We start from the raw sequence: 17,123 nt of genomic DNA, 5'->3' as shown, positions 1-17,123 counted from the left end.
ATCTCATCTTTTATGTTGATGTACACTGTCACTAGCCAGAAAAAAAGGTGGGTTTGGAATATGCAGTAAGATGAGAAAGTAGAATATTTTTCTTTGCTATCTATATTGTTGCTTACCCACATGACTGAATCTATAATCTTTGGTGGTGTTTATGACCATGGAGAGTGAAAGAAACAATGAGAATTTATCACCTCAGAAAGTATAAAAATGCTATTTGTTCATTCATTGAGGATCTGTTATATGTCATACAATTTCTTTCTAATATAGCTATTATAAACTGTGTTGCCCTCCAAACAACTTAGGCATGGAAATGCTTTGGTTCAAACAACCAAAGTAACAGCCATTTCCCCTTTGCGTCCAGCTAGTTGCCTTTGAAAACTCTTTTTGTTGTTGTCTTACTCTAATATTAGGTCTCAGATTCAGGATTAAACAGAATCAATCAATCAAACAAGACCTATTCATTAATAAGGTGACTCTTCTTCCCAAATGTATGGATCCAAGGGTCTTCTTCATTTTGCTTTCCTGATACATGGAAGGAGTAGTGTGAACAAAAGAGACGACAGTACCGATGACAGACAATTGATGTGTGAGTTTAATTCTGTGAGTTGGTTAATTTTGTCACAATTGCCCCACTTATCAAGCCCATATTTTAGGAATTCCAGTAAAGACACAATGTTCCTATAGAAGAACACAATGTGCTCATATTTTGGTAGTTCCCTTTCAGAAGAAACTATTATAAAATAAACAACTGACTCTTCTGGATTATTTTTAGAGCTATATCATCTCAAGGTACATATCCCTGTCCACAGAATGAGGTATAACATAAAACAGAAATTTCTGAATGGGAATAATACTGGGAAATAATATATAGAGTTGATCAAAACATCAAGAAACTAAAATCTTATCTTAAATTTTAAAAACTTTTTAATGAAAACAGAACTGTGAAACTACAACCAAAAATATTTGCTATTCAAGCTATGTTTCACAAATCACATGGCTCTAGTAAAGACCTGTCTATCTTCATTGGAAGAAATGTCACATACATATTGTAGATGAGTTAGATGTAAGTAGGACCTGGCTAATGATATAAGAAAAGAACTAATTACAACAGAATAAACTTTGGTGTTTGAGTACCCAGGTAATGATATTCTAGAAAATTGGAAAATGGTACAAAATATATAGAAAATTCTGGGGCTTATAGCCAGCTTATGTTCAAGTGGTGCCAATAAAATGTGACCTCTCTACACTATCAAAGAAATACTCCAAATTATGCTTTATCGGGATGGCATAAAAATTTAATGTATCTAGAAGTGCATTTTAGGATTTATTGAAACCAGTAACCAAAGGGTTAATGGGACTAATCTCAGCTGTTGACCACTAAACCAGATGCAACTTTTTACTTAGACCTTTTCATTTGCCTTTAAATTTCCGGACCCTCCTCCTCCTCCTCCTCCTCCTCCACCTCCTCAACCTCCTCCACCTCCTCCACCTCCTCCACCTCCTCCATTTCCTCTGGAGAGTCAGATTTGAGGCTTGCTGCTCCTGACTCCTTATTTGGCTGCCTCTCAAACCCTTTCCTTGCTACATAACTCAACAGTTTCAATGTTTGTCTTTGCTGTGTATCTAGCAGATGACCTTGGGTTCAGTTACATTATGACAAAGGCAACAGTGCAGTCCAGGGGAGGAAGTATGATTTTTTCCAAAAATGGTGCTAGATGAACACAATATCCATACAGGTAAAAAAATAGTTGAATCTCTACCTTACAACTTACACAAAAATAAATTCTAGTGGAATGCATATCTAAATATAAAATGTAAAACAATAAGGCTTTAAGAAGAAAACATAGAAGAACATCTTTGTGACTTTAGAGGAGGCAAAGATTTCTTAAATAGGACACAAAAGCACTAACCATGAAATTTAAAAACTGGATAAATTGGACTATATTAAAATTCCTACTTGGTGTCAAAAATCATAATTAAGATAGTGAAAAACCAATAAAGTAGGAAGCTATTCACTTTAACATATCTGATAAAGGATTCTTATCCAGAATATAGATTTTTAAAAACTATTAAACATAATAGCAATTGTTGGTGAGGATGTGGGAATGCAAACTGGCACAGCCACTGTGGAAAACATTATGGACATTTTTCAAAAAATTAAAAATAAAACTACCCTATGATCCAGTATTTACACTACTGGTTATTTACCCCAAAAATACAAAAACATTAACTCAAAGGTATACGATACAACCCTATGTTTTTTTTGTTGTTGTTGTTTTTGAAGTTATTTATTTATTTGAGAGCACGAGTGGGAGGGGCAGAGGCAGATAGAATCTCAAGCCTACTCTGCACTGAGCATGGAGGCTGATGTGGGATTTGATCTCACCACCATGAAATCTTGACCTGAGCCAAAACCAAGAGTCAGATGCTTAAACAACTGCACCCCACAGACATCCCCACACCACTATGTTTATAGCTGCAATATTTACAATAACCAAATTATGGTAGCAGCCCCAACTATCCATTGACCGACTAGATAAAGAGGATGTGGTATATTTACACAATGGAATATTATTCAGACATAAAAAATGGAATCTTGCCATTTGCAACAATATGGATGGAGCTAGAGAGTATAATGCTAAACGAAATGTCAGTCAGAGGAAGATAAATACTATATGATTTCATTCATATATAGCATTTAATGAAAATGAAATGAAAACGAAAACAAAGAAAATAGAGGCAAACCAAGAAACAGACTCAATTACAGAAAACAAACTGATGGCTAGCAGAGGCTAGCAGATGGTGGGGGGGGGATGGGTTAAATAGGTGGTAAGGATTAAGGAGGCAGCGACTTGTGATGAGTACTGAGTGGTGGATGGAATTATACACCTGAAACTAATATAACACTATATATTAACCAGCTAGATTTTTTTTTCAGATTTTATTTATTCATGAGAGGCACAGAGGGGCAGAGACATAGACAGAGGGAGAGGCTCCCCATGGGGAGCCTGATGCAGGCCTTGATCCCAGGACCCCCAAATCACAACCTGGGCCAAAGGCAGATGCTCAATTAGTGAGCCACCCAGGCATCCCTACTAGCTGGAATTTAACATAAAAAACTATTAAACTGGGGCAACCCGGGTGGCCCAGTGGTTTAGCACCACCTTCAGCCCAGGACGTGATCCTGGAGACTCAGGATCGAGTCCCACGTCAGGCTCCCTGCATGGAGCCTGCTTCTCCTGCCTGTGTCTCTGCCTCCCTCTCTCTCTTTCTCTCTCTGTGTCTCCCATGAATAAATAAAATCTTAAAAAAAAAAAAAACTATTAAACATTAAGAGGATAAAGACATACAACCCAATAGAAAATGAACCGAAGACTTTAACCACTTCACAAAAAAGAATAGAGGGTGGCTAATAAGGGTGTAAAAGAGGGGTTCAACTTCTTTAGTCATCAGGGAGATGCAAAATAAAACCATCCTGTAATACCACTACCCACACACAAGAACGGCTAAAATGAAAAAAAAGATGGCAAATACCAAATATTGATAAAAATAGGGAACTAAAACCATGACCCATTGGGTTAACATGGTTGAAACTAGCAGAAAGTTTAAAGCTTGTTTTTCAGAGAACGGTTTCCCCCTAGTGAGCTGCTGTGTCTTTTCAGACTCCACTAACAAATCACTGGTCTCTAAGGAAGCACGGACTCAAGGTCAACTGGTTCCAGACTAGGAACAAGCAAAGCCCTACATTTCTTACCTGAAATGATAAGCCCAAGACTCATCTAGTTTATACCTGCTCTCAGAGCATTCCCATAGCCCCTTCTCCTTGTCTTAAGATAACCTCATGATTTCAGGAACTGAATTTAGCCTCCTGATGGATGCTGTTTCCACTCCCAAGGTGCCCATGAGATGCATGTCACAAATACGTTTATTCAACGTACATGTTCCATCTTTCCGCCTGTTTTCCCACCCTTTTCATCAATATAAATAAATCTCAATCCCACTGTTGATAAAAAAAAAAAAAAAATCATAGGGATTTTTGTTCTTTCCTCCCTGGGAAGGCAGATTGCAGGTGTGTCTGCCCATCTCCTTTTCCAGTTGTTTCTCCAACACACTTCCCTCGCTGCAGACCTGATGTCTCCGTGATTACTGGCTTTGCTGCACACGGGTCAGACAGATTTGCGTCCGGTTACAGAGCAACCACTTCGGAAAACTGCTTGCAAGAATTCATAAAAGTTGAACATCATAATATCTTCCGATGCGACGCCGTTCTCATCCTCGGCAAACATGGATGTCTCTATAAAAGGCATGTTCCGGAACGTTCAGCTACACTCCCCGCTATATCCCCCCAAAATGGAAAGAATACAACCCCCCACGGTAGAATAGGGTTGAATAAATTGTGACCTATTCAGGCAACGGAATATCAAACGGGAAAGAAGGTGAAGAGCTCCCGACTACACCGTCGGAAATCTAGGTGCAGGGGGCACGATGGCCGTCGGGCAGGTCAGGGCAGGTCAGGGCAGGTCAGGGGGCGCCGGAAGGGGATCTGAGCGGGAATTTCCGGGGCGTGAGCAACGTTCTGGTTCTTGACGTCCATTCATTCCGGTTATCCGGGTCTCTTGAGGTCACCAAAGTTCACCCAGACGTATCCACATCAAGAAGCCATCCCTGACGGCTCCAGCAGCAGCAACAGACGGAACAGCGGACGCCAAAGCAGCGACGCCCCAAGGCCGCGCACGGCCCGCCCCCTGCTTCCGCCCAGCGTCGCGCGCACCGCCCTCCCGCCCCCCGCGCGAAGCCCTCATTGGCTGCGGCCGCCGTCGCTCTCCCGAGAGCCGCATCTTAGCACCGCCTCTTCCGCCTCCCGCCGCCCTGGCTTCCCGCCCTCCGGCGTCCCCCGCGGCAGGCACCCCCGGCGTCGGCGCTTCGCCGCGGGCCCTCGAGGCGGAGGCCTGTGCCCTGGTCACCGTCTCCCGACTCCCCTTTCTTTCCCGCCGCCGTTATGAACATCCGCAATGCTCGGCCAGACGACCTGGTTAACATGCAGCACTGCAACCTCCTTTGCCTGCCGGAGAACTACCAGATGAAGTACTACTTCTACCACGGCCTGTCCTGGCCCCAGCTTTCTTACATCGCCGAGGACGAGGACGGGAAGGTCGTGGGCTACGTCCTGGCCAAAATGGAGGAGGACCCAGACGACGTCCCCCATGGACACATCACCTCACTGGCCGTGAAGCGTTCACACCGTCGCCTCGGCCTGGCCCAGAAGCTGATGGACCAGGCCTCCCGGGCCATGATCGAGAACTTCAGTGCCAAGTACGTGTCCCTGCACGTCAGGAAGAGTAACCGAGCAGCCTTGCACCTGTATTCCAACACCCTCCGCTTTCAGGTTAGTGAGGTGGAGCCCAAATACTATGCAGACGGGGAAGACGCTTACGCTATGAAGCGAGATCTCTCGCAGATGGCAGATGAGCTGAGAAGGCAGCTGGAGCTGAAGAAGTGCGGGGGTGTGGTGTTGGGCTCCCGGGGAAACCAGGAAACGCAGGGAAACACGCTTCCTAGCTCCCAAGAGGATGGTCGGGAGGAGAACCCCGCCGCTGACAGTAGTGGCAGCGACAGCAAGGAGCCCAGCGAGTCCACGGAGGGCACCGATGTCCAGAACAGCTCAGAAGATTCAGATTCCACCTCCTAGAACCTGCTTAAGGTATTCTGTCCCGATTCAGTCCCTTGTCCCCTGAGTTCCTGCATCACACCCTGGGCCTGCCCGCTCCCATCCTGTCCCATCCCAGGCTAGACCTGCTGGACCACCTGGTGACCTCGGGGAGGAGAGTAGAGTGGATTGGAGGGGACTCCTTGCTCACTATTGCAAGTTAGTAGGATTCCTACTTAGAAGCTAAAAGTAGATTACATGGAGTAAAAGAAACCAGCATTTATCCAGCTTTTTTAGTGTGAATTGTATTTCAGGGTACCCGCATCGTTGGTGAAAGAAATCTCCTACAGGATCACAGCTAATAAGTGCAGAAAGAATGGTAGAATCATAAAATCACTATTTTGTAACTCCTGATAAAAACCAGAGATTTAGCCAACCGTTGTTATCAGCGGCTAATAACTGCTCCGTGAAAGCTGAAGCGCTTGCAGTCGTGGATCAGGTTGACAACGCTTGAAGTCACTGGGCAAGTATAACATCTCTAGAAGGGAGACAAATGTTACGGTGCCTCCTAATGTAATACGAATTGCACAGTAACACCTAGGAAATATTCTTGCCAAAAGGAAATTGTGTGTGTGTAAAATTAATCTTGAATCCCAACAGTGTTCTCTAGGTCTAACTACCATTTCTATTAAAAAAAAAAAAAATTACAGGAACATATTAAATTGTGCCATGATTCAGCCAGCTAATTACAGAGAGAGAATTTCTACAGAAAAAAAATGCTTGGTTTCAACAAACAAATAATTGCCATTTTAAAAAGGGGAGGAGGGACTTATTAAAATAAACTTTAGGGATATGTTATCCAAAAGTAACCATCGTGGACATTGTTTGGGTCCTGATTTAAATAAATCAAATACAAGGCATTTTGAGATAATCAAGCAAAATTTGTGAGCATGGCCTACGTTACTAAGGAATTGTCAGTGATTTTGTTTGGTGAACTAAATGGTATTGTATTTTTTTTTTTAAGTCCTTATTTATTATAGCTACTTACTGAAATAATTAAAGGTGAGAGAAAATGAGGTCTACTTTAAAATTTCCAGCAAAAAGAGAGGAAAAAAGTTAGGAAGGGAGAAATATATAAAATAAGAATGGCAACATGTGCTAATTGTTGAGGTTGGCAGTGAGTACTTGGGGGGGGGAGTCATTGTCCTATTCTTTACTCTTTTGAATGTGTGAAAGTTAGTATACTTCCTAATACATTAATGCTAACACTAAGCAGCCACTAAAAATTAGTTTTAAAAGACTATTTAATTTCCATCAGGACTTTCTAACACCCTAAGAATTTCAAGGATCATGAGCTACTGTCCACTTGGAAGCTTTAACTTCTAAACCTAGTCACCTCACCTTAAGGTCCATTCATGAATGATAGACACTGCATATAGTTAAAATAAATGCTGCTTGATTTACTCATTCTTAAATATTTTTATTTACCAGGCATGACGCTTAGGGTTGGTACACAGTTATGATCTGGACAGGTTGATGTTTGCATTATGTGACACTTAACTTTTTTGTGACTTTTAATGCTGAAACCCAAACTGTATTGCACACTAACCCTATTTTATTATCATTCACATACAGTTCCATAGGTTATAAAAATTTAGATACAGTAATTTCATAGAGGTTAGAAAGAGTCTAATCTCAGAAGACTCTTTGCATCTGGTTTTTAACAACATGAACATTTCAAAATGACTGATTCATTTAGTCTAAGTTTAAGATAAAGGCAGCAAAACAGTCTAAAAGGGAAGGTAAAATGAAATAAAACTTAATGCCTTAGGAGAAGTGTTGTCAAATTAAAAACCCTGAAGGAGGTGGGGGCTTGGTTAGATAAATGATGGAGATTAAGGAATGCTCTTGTAATGAACACAGAGTGATGTACGGAAGTGTTGAATTACTATACTATACACCTGAAACTCCTATAACACTATATGTGAACTAACTGGAATTAAAATGAAAACTGAAAAGCAGGAAAAAAATCTTGAGAGCTCTGTCAAGACTTTCATTTATATCAGCAAGCCTTTAAAAATTACCAATGTTCAGATCACTAAATCGGACTTCTGTAATATTGATCTCATCTTCCTGGTTGCTGCCTTCTCTTCAGCTGTTACACTGTAGCTAAGAAGGATTTTAAAACAGAGCTAATTGAAGATTGCTTTAAAATAATGAATAAATTATATATATTCATATATATAAAGGATTCATATATTTTTAAATATTTTGTTATTTATATACTTTATATTACATATATTTACATTTGTGTGTATATATACACATATATACACATACTTTGATGAATTCAAAAGTGCTTAATATCTGCTATGAGAAACAAAAAAGACTGTCATCCTAATAGGGGAAGAGAAAATAATATATATTATGAAATAAGAAAATTATTGTGTGACAATTACAAATGTCAGTGTCCAAATTCAGGGCTAGTTAAAATGTTTCTTTATATTACTAAGTTGAAGGAGATGATTCCTGTAGTATCCTTCCAGGTTGATATCTGCTCAGTCCTCTTCCTTGGCCCCATCTAATCTTTGGTCTTCGCTATTCACTTCTGGGTCCTTTCTACCCAGAAGCCTCTTAAGGTCTCTATACTCTGCCATGTTTGGGCCATTTTGGTAGCAAGGGGATTAGTCTACATAGGCAAACTGTCCTAAAAAAAAATAAATAACCTTCAATCTCAGTAAGTTAACAAAATAAGAGCTTATTTCTTACATCACAGTCCAGTGTGGGTCAGTCAGCAGTGTGGTAGGGATGTGAAAGGAAAAGGAAAAGTGGGGCCCTACTCTATAAAGTCATTCAGAAATCCATTGAGAACAGTTGTTCTTACTTTGTTTTTTTTTTCCCCATAACCTCTGTGGCAATCTAGTGAAGCCAAGGGATCTCTTCTAAGAAAGTTGTTTTTTAAAAGGCAGACAAATCATTTAGGATTTCAAAGGAAACCAGTTTTACTGAAATACAGTTATCAAGCTATTTTAAAATAAATTTGTTATGTATGTGCCTCTTTGTTAGCATATGAAATTTAAAAATCAAGCAGTGGGCCTAGTAATTACTGTTACTTCAAAGAAAATTTGGTTATAAATGATATTTTGAGATACGTTCAACAGCTGTAATATAATATGAAAGTACCTATGGGCCTAGTAATTGCTGTTACTTCAAAGAAAATTTGGTTATAAATGATATTTTGAGATACCTTCAACAGCTGTAATATAATATGAAGGTACCTATGGTTTAGGTATTTTTGTTGGTGACAAAGCCACAAGTAATGCTAGTCCTCGTATGCATCGGTGCTTACATTCATAATTGAAGGAAATGCTAAATTTCAGTTAGAGGTTAATGAAAATATGGATATTGCTGTTCCAAATCCCCAGTCATAATCTAAATTCTATTATAAAATTGCAGGTTAAGAACCCCTGATTCAGCAACTCTGCCATTTTCTAGAGTCATGTGTCCCCTACTGACTCATATACATTCAACATACAGATAAGGGAAGAGAATTCACATGGAAGTTTATGTAGGTTTTAAAGTCAGTACCACTTTGGGGCGCCTGGGCAGTTCAGTCAGTTAAGTGTCTTCCTTCTCAGGTCATGATCCCAGTCGGGCTCCCCGCTCAGTGAGGAGTCTGCTTCTCCCTCTGTCCCCCCCGCCCCCCCCAGACTTGTGTACACTTGCACACTCACTCTCACAAATAAAATCCTAAGAAAAAAAGGCAGTACCATTTTCCCACTAACTGTATAGAAAGCTAGGAAATGTTATTTAGCTGTGTGCCCAGGAAGAAGAAGAATGAGTTCTGGTAACCAGACAGCATAGTTTCTGCAATGGTAGGAGACATCCTCATACTGCTGTGGACTAGGAGAAATTCTGCTTCCTGCCTATCTAAGAGCTTGGGATTGTTGTGCTGCTCCCTCGCCATAACGTGAGGCTACCCGGAGCTATCTGCTTAATCACAGGACACGTATTTTCTGTTCTTGTACAGACTTGGGCATGGAAAACTAGGATTTGGCTACCTTGCTGCCTTCATGCCTCTCATTAGAGCCTGAAAGAAATGACTCCTTTATTCTGAAAACCCCCAAACTGTAAAGTTTCAGTTATCATCCCTCATCGCCATCCCACTCAACAGAATTTCACTAGTATGTATGTTTAATTGCCTGTATGGGAAAAGCCTACTTGTGAGGACAGAAAGAACAGGAAGAAAGGATTTTAAAGGTTAATTATCCTGCCACAATTATGACACACCTTCCTTGGAGCTAGAGTTCAAATACCTACAGAGAAAGTCTTGAAATAGTAACTTTCCATTTTCTTTTCTCTCCTCCTTTGGGTCTGGGCAATAGAAACAGTTAAAGTTAGAGGTGATGGTGAGTAGGGCAGTTGGTGAAGGAGACTGAGTGACTTCATCTACAAAGTAATAAAAATTACTGCTAAGAATATGAAATTCACTATGTTACAGATGCTATTCTAGGGACTGTCTATGAATGATCTCATTTAATCTTCATAATAGCCCTTGAAGTTATGTACTATTACTCCATTTTACAGATGAGGGCTGCCTGACTTACAGATAATAAATGAACACTATGATAGTGAGACTCCATAATGGTGAGGATTAAATGAGACAATCCGTATAAATTGTTTAGCACAACACCTCACAGGCAAATATTTTGTAAATTTTAGCTCTTAATATAATCTGTAGTAATAGTAACCATTCAGGGCAGCCCCGGTGGCACAGCGGTTTAGCGCTGCCTGCAGCCCGGGTGTGATCCTGGAGACCCGGGATCGAGTCCCACGTCGGGCTCCCTGCATGGAGCCTGCTTCTCCCTCTGCCTGTGTCTCTGCCTCTCTCCTCTCTCTCTCTCTCTCTGAATGAATGAATGAATAAATAAATAAATAAATAAATCTATCTATCTATCGATCTATCTTTAAAAAAAAATAGTAACCATTCAGCTTCTTTACTTTTCTTCTCCACAATAATCAAATGATAAAATGTTATGTATAAGTAGCAACAGTTTGCAATCTTGGAAGGGAGATGCATCTTAATGATTAAAATAGCTTTCACTGACAAGCTGAATGTCAAAGCATTCAGCTGAATCAATGCTAATCAACAGCAAAGTTTCTAGGGAGCTGTAGCAATGAAGACAGGTCAGTTCAAAACATGCTAGTTGAGGCAGGAATGCTATCAAACTGATGCTTATCTCCTGACATGAAATATGTGCTTGATGATTAATAACAAAAAAGAAAAAAAAAGCAAAATCTCAAAATTTTCCATTCAGCTAGCAATACTGAGTTAGCCAGGGTTACTTCAGTGACTCTCCTTTCTGGTTTATTCTTTCTGTCGCTAAGCTGTCATCCTAACAAAAAGTTGTTAAATGTTCACATACGCATTCACTGAAATAGACTGTTCTTAATTTTACCAGACAACTAATTATAACTGGAATGATATAATGAAATATGGAAGAAAGTTAGAGACTGACAGGTCTGGTAAATTCCTAGTATAACCTTACCCCAGAAATGCCAGAAACCATAGATTTCAAATGCAAATACACTCTGTGAAGATAAAGAGGGGGTTGGGAAGAGATAAAATATTGTTTTGAGATACTAATCAGATAGATACCATTTGTTGAATTATTTATAATCTCTAACAATGTCACTTTTCAATCAGTATACGATGTACATTTAGAGTGAATGAAATACCAACTTTGTCAGGGGTAACTGATAGAAGCAGAGGTTTTTTCCTAAATTGTATACTCTATCTGTGCTCCAGTATATAAATTCGAATGTGAGCTTTATGGTAGAAGATACAAGGTAAAGAGGATATTAAAAATTATGTGAATGGCAGTGGAGCCAGAGGAAAAAACCTTCCTGAAAACATTCTGCAGTGCTATTTCTATAGACTAATATCCTCAAAACTGCATAGGTGTGTTTTTTTTAAGCAAAGCATAAAAAAAGTAAAGTATAAAATTCTGTTTTATATTCATAAAATCATGTTAACAATTAAAATATTTTTCAGGCTAGGGGCACCAGGGTTGCTCAGTCAGTTAAGTGTCCAACTCTTGATCTCAGCTCAGGTCTTGATCTCAAGGTGGTGAGTTCAAGCCCTGCATTGGGCTCTATGCCAAAAAAAAAAAAAAAAAATTCTCAAGCTTCTATTGCCCACCTTTAAGAAATCCTGGTAATGTTCAGCCATTAGAAACAACAAATACCCACGATTTGCTTCGACATAGATGGAACTGGAGGGTATTATACTGAGTGAAATACGTCAGTCGGAGAAGGACAAACATCATACGGTCTCATTCATTTGGGGAATATAAAAAAATAGTGAAAGGGAATAAAGGGGAAAGGAGAGAAAGTGAGTGGGAAATATCAGAGAAGGTGACAGATCATGAGAGACTCCTAACTCTGGGAAACGAACAAGGGGTAGTGGAAAGGGAGGTGGGTCGGGGGGATGGGATGACTGGGTGAGGGGTACTGAGGGGGGCACTTGGCGGGATGAGCACTGGGTGATATGTTATATGTTGGCAAATTGAACTCCAATTAAAAAGAAAAAGAAAAAAGAAAAAAATAAACTAAGGAAAAAAACTTACAAGGACTTGTAATTTAGCTTTACTGAAATTTAATATTTCTCATTCTAGGTAATTTTGATACTAAATATTTGTAAATGACGTGCAGTGTTTGGGAATTGGGTAAATGTTTTGATAATATACAATTAAGATTAAGATTTTTATCTTAAAAAATCCTGGTAATTTACAAATTTGAATTTAATAAGCTAATTAAGAGCTTTAATATTTGTATTTTTAAAAGAATCACTCTAAAAAGCTTCTGCACCCTTAAAGAATGAAGTGTCCTAGGGCATTTATTACATTGTTATTTGACTTTTAAAATTTAATGTCTTAATATTATCAAGCAGTATTTACTGAGAAAATTAAAACAACTATAGAATATTTGGTTTTCATATAACTACTTTTGCATGCCTATCTTAATATTTGAAACAAATTGAAAAAGGTAATGAAGATAGTCTTTCTGACCCATTCTCTCACATCTTATTCCTCTATTTCAGCAAATAAACTTAAAGAAAAATAAGATTTTGTACTGTATGTTTCTGTCTTACAACTTGATTTACTATTGTTATTCTAGAAACTGACTTTTCTGTAATTATGATTTTGTGGAAAAAATGCTTTTTAACTGCTGTGTGCATAATAACCTTTATCTTATTTTTGGGTGCACTTGATAGATGAGAAAAATGCATCTTTACAGTTGTAAAGTTCTGTTGTTGTTTTGCAGTTATTCAGCAATGGGCAGCAATACTCAACTAGCTTTTCTTTAACTTATATATTCCATTCACATATCATTATAAACCTTTCTGCCTTATTAAGGATAGGGTTCATGTCTCCTTTATCTTTGTTTCCTAAACTCCTGGCACATTATTCATTCATTGTAAGTATGCAGTCAATATTTACTAAATGAATGACGGAAGAAAGGAAACTCCCAAATTACCTATGCAGTAATTTTAAAAAGGAAAATGTATATAAGGTACTATTTCCTATTACCTAACTTAATTAGAACATCTTAAAGTTATGAATAAAGAGATCTAATGGATATTTTGGTTTCATCTCCTGGTCTCACAGAAAGAAAATATGACTTATAGAATTGGACACATTGTATCTAGCTTATCAAGAGCTAAAAAGGCCTTTCATTTCTTTAGAATTGAAATAAATTTCTTTCTGAGTGGAGTAGGATGGGCTAGAATTTGAAGATGGCAAGCAAAAGTATCTTGGTTTCTTTAGGTTAAAATTGGATTTTGGGGGGTGTTTCAGTGTTCTCCCTCCTTCCCCTTTCCTGGCAGAAGTGGATTTTAGGTACTAGGAAAAGTTCATGTGTCCTCATGGCTGTAAGGGGAGAGACCCCCAGATCCACATGTGGATCTTTGTGCTGTCATCTCAATTTCCATTGGTGTCCACGGAGATGTATCTATAGTCTAAACTGGTTACTACTATCTTGTTGATCAACTGCTGAAGTCTTACTGGTTAAGCCAGTATTTTATTCTTTTAGAGTGGTTAGAACCTGTAAGCCCTCTCTTGCTCACTCGCTGTCTTCTCACTTCTCAACAGCATTGCAGTTCCTCGTGTCTCAGCCACGTCTGCCTTCTGAGCCCTGGCTTAGCCTGTCTGCTCTGCAGCACCTTTTCTGGGGTCATCTCAGTGACACCAGTGGCTTCTCACTCTCAACAGCAACCTTCCACATATCCTACTGCGATTATAAAGGAATGCCTGGATAGAAGAGCTTCCTGAACAAGAGCCAAGAAAGTTTGAGGCCTGCCATCACAGAATCTTCTTTGGCCTACTCACACCATGCCACCATTTTACTCCGTAGTAGTCCTGTGTTGGGTGTGGTTGTCTTGCAGTGTTTTCTCCCAGAATGCTGAACAGGAAAAAGGGCAAACTCCTTAAGCTCCTCTGCTTTCAGTTTCTGACATTATTTATCTGGGTTTTCATTCTTGAGGCGATAGAACCATCAAGTCAGACCTCATGCCTTCCTTTCTCTCCCTTCTCCTTTTCTAGAAGTATTCTGTTTTTCTCTTCCTTTCTCTGGGAACTCATCGACTCTGTCATACCCTCCCCTTTCTTGGGGAGGTATTTTCCCTCTCTACCAGTTGGAAAAAGTCACGACTAAGGGGTTCTACTATGCAATCAGAACTTGGAGATTTTAAGAAAAAGGACAACCAGTAATTAAACTGCAATATGTAATCTCCTTGTTGGTGTCAGTTTTTTTTTTTCTTATGACATAACTTGCCATTTATTGAGTACCTATGATATTCAGGTACAATGTAAGACTTTTATTAATGATAATTTAACTCAGCACCCCTAGGAGATAAGTGTTATAATTCCTGTTTTATAGGTGACAAAACCTGAAGCTTAGAGAAGCAGAGTAAATATCTAGGATCTGAACCAGAGTCTATTTGAATTCAAGACCAAAGTTCCTTTCACTTTCCTATTGCCACTCTTTGCATTTTATTTATAAAAAAGTGAAAACTATAGCCAAAAAAAAGGGAAAATCTACAGTTTAAAATGCTTTGTTGACCTAATACATGGCAACTGTATATCCTTTGTAAATATTTTTATATAACCCACCATTATAATCCTGTTTTCCTATTTTTCTCCAGTAAAATAAGTGAAGACAAAATGCTTTGACCTCTGCATTGTAAGTCACTAGCTAAATACAGAGTTATCATTACTTAATGTTGTTTTTATATTCGCTGAATATGAATTACCATAGTATATAACATTTCTCATGTTTAAATTTTATGAAAACTAGTGTATATGGTTTTAAGTCAAAGCCTTGACATTAACCATCTGATGACAAGAAATAAATCTGTTCTTTGTAATCATAATCAGCCCTGCTAAGCACTTCTTACAAATCTGCCCCAGTGTACTCTAAGAATGCCTACTAATAGTAAATGCTTGCCTGAGGCAGATTTAAAAGTTTTTCCCGTACACAATAAGGATTTGCTATTTCCTGTGGTAATACAAACCTCTCATTTATCTTTCCATTTTTCCTTTTTTTCTTTTCAATTTTCTCTCCCAGCTCTAAAACTATTTTATTCCTTCCCCTCAAGCATGTGTTTATCTCTTTATTTTTAAATATTGCAGCATTCTAACATCTGTCTCTAGGGCAGCATAATCTTACCGATGAAATATTCCATGTTTTCCTTGAGCCCTTGTCAATATATCTTCGTGTTAACAACTTAGCAGATGGGGAAACAGAAGGAGTAGCCTCAGCTTACCTGAGTGATTTCTCTCCAGCACCAGGCACATTACTGTCTATAGTAACTTGATGATAGGAATTGGAGTAATTGGAAAATAAGAAATGATATCTGGCTTTTGCAGTGTTATTTACTAAAACTGTTGGCTGCTTTTCTTTGTTACCATTATATCCTTTTTCCCAGTGTTGTACCAGGAGAAGGCAGAATTATAACAACCTACCTAGTTTGAACTGTGCCTCTTTAGATAATAAGAGTAAAATAAATAATAATACTAATATTACTTTGGGCATAAATTAGCATGTTCCTAAGTGGTTCCAGAGTAATAACAGTGACTTAGCAGCACCAGTAGCTTTCTGTTAACACTGAAATTGTGGAAACCTGTGACACTGCTGTTTGTAATAACAGTGTTCTTTTTACATAGAACAGATCAGAGTGTGTGTGTGTGTGTGTGTGTGTGTTTAAATAGGCTGACTGGTTTTTACTTAAGTACAATCCTAGAAAGGCTAAAGCAAGGCTTTGAAGCAAGGATGTAGGATAGTTAATGGTGAACAACTTTGTACTAGCTGGAGAGAATGACCCATACCCTCTCCTTTATTTGGAGTTAGAAAGAAACTACTGGCTGGGCTCAGGTCTGTCAGAAAACTATTCAGAAATATTCATTATCTGGGCAGCCCAGGTGGCTCAGCGGTTTAGTGCCACCTTCAGCCCAGGGTGTGATCCTGGGGACCCGGGATCGAGTCCCACGTCAGGCTCCCTGCATGGAGCCTGCTTCTCCCTCTGCTTGTGTCTCTGCCTCTCTCTCTCTCTGCCTTTCAAATAAATAAATAAATAAATAAATAAATAAATAAATAAAATCTTAAAAAAAATATTAATTATCAAGTTGAAGAGTTATCTTTGGCTGCAAGAGAGACACTTGTGAATGAAATGAAGCCTGTGAGTTACATAGTTAGAATTTGTGTGAATTCTCTCTTTGGAGATGAGAACAAGGGGCAGAAGATGATCATCTAAAATAAAAATAATAGGGTTTGTGGGTGTGTGGGAAAAGTAGGGAGTAGTGCTGGAAGTTAGTTCAAAGCTGGGAAAATTTGGAAAGGATCAGGACTCTGAAATAGCTGGAGGGAAGTTTTTTTTCAAATTTTTATGTGCAGATGCATCATCTTGGAGATCATGTTAAAAATGCAGATTTTGTTTCAGTGGGTCTAGGTTGGGGCCTGAGTGTCTGCATTTCTAGCCATTTCTAGACAATACTGATGTTGCTGGTCTAGGAACCACACTTTGCCTAGTAAGGGTCTTAAAGCTCATCTCCAACCCTGGAACAAAGTCCAAAACACCTGTGACTAGCCCTTGAGTCAGTCTGGATTAGACACTAAATAATTCAGAAGCCCATTGTTAAATATAGAGTCACATAAATCCTGTTTGTCTTTGGAGTTTTATTACATAGGGTTGATGACCTAATAATTTCAATAAAAATTCCAGTCTATTTCATCAAAATGTGTACAAGAAAAAAAGTATATGTACAGTATGAAATATATTGATAATAATTGACATTACATCTTCTGTTAGAGTGCTTTGATAAGTTAATATTTCCTCACCTTTGATATCCAAACAAGTAAACAGTATATGAGATTTTTAAAAACTTCACTTTTCACTATCACTCAATTTATTGTGTTC

General features: G+C 38.8%; 1 protein-coding gene and 1 long non-coding RNA gene across 5 annotated transcripts in view; one reads left to right on the top strand and one right to left on the bottom strand.

Moving 5' to 3' along the window:
• The window catches only part of LOC112646670 (uncharacterized), a 51,450-nt gene that overhangs the window by 14,180 nt on the left and 20,147 nt on the right, over positions 1-17,123 (bottom strand). The window lies entirely within an intron of this gene.
• NAA11 (N-alpha-acetyltransferase 11, NatA catalytic subunit) lies at positions 4,872-14,440 on the top strand. Of its 4 annotated transcripts, none has more exons than XM_025426879.3 (2): positions 4,872-5,386; positions 13,801-14,440. In XM_025426879.3, exons 1-2 carry the CDS (start codon positions 5,000-5,002, stop codon positions 13,978-13,980), a joined length of 567 nt encoding a protein of 188 aa, XP_025282664.3. In that variant the 5' UTR covers positions 4,872-4,999; the 3' UTR covers positions 13,981-14,440. The 4 variants fall into 4 exon arrangements, with proteins under 4 accessions (XP_025282664.3, XP_025282674.1, XP_025282644.1 ...); XM_025426889.3 differs by having other exon boundaries at positions 4,873-5,701; XM_025426859.3 differs by lacking the exon at positions 13,801-14,440 and adding an exon at positions 5,962-6,156 and having other exon boundaries at positions 4,873-5,701.

The sequence above is a fragment of the Canis lupus genome, chromosome 32 (genome assembly GCF_003254725.2).
Source record: "Canis lupus dingo isolate Sandy chromosome 32, ASM325472v2, whole genome shotgun sequence".
NCBI classification, from domain to species: domain Eukaryota; kingdom Metazoa; phylum Chordata; class Mammalia; order Carnivora; family Canidae; genus Canis; species Canis lupus.
The sequence above is the reverse complement of the archived record's forward strand: the minus strand, read 5'-3'. Positions and strand labels throughout refer to the sequence as shown.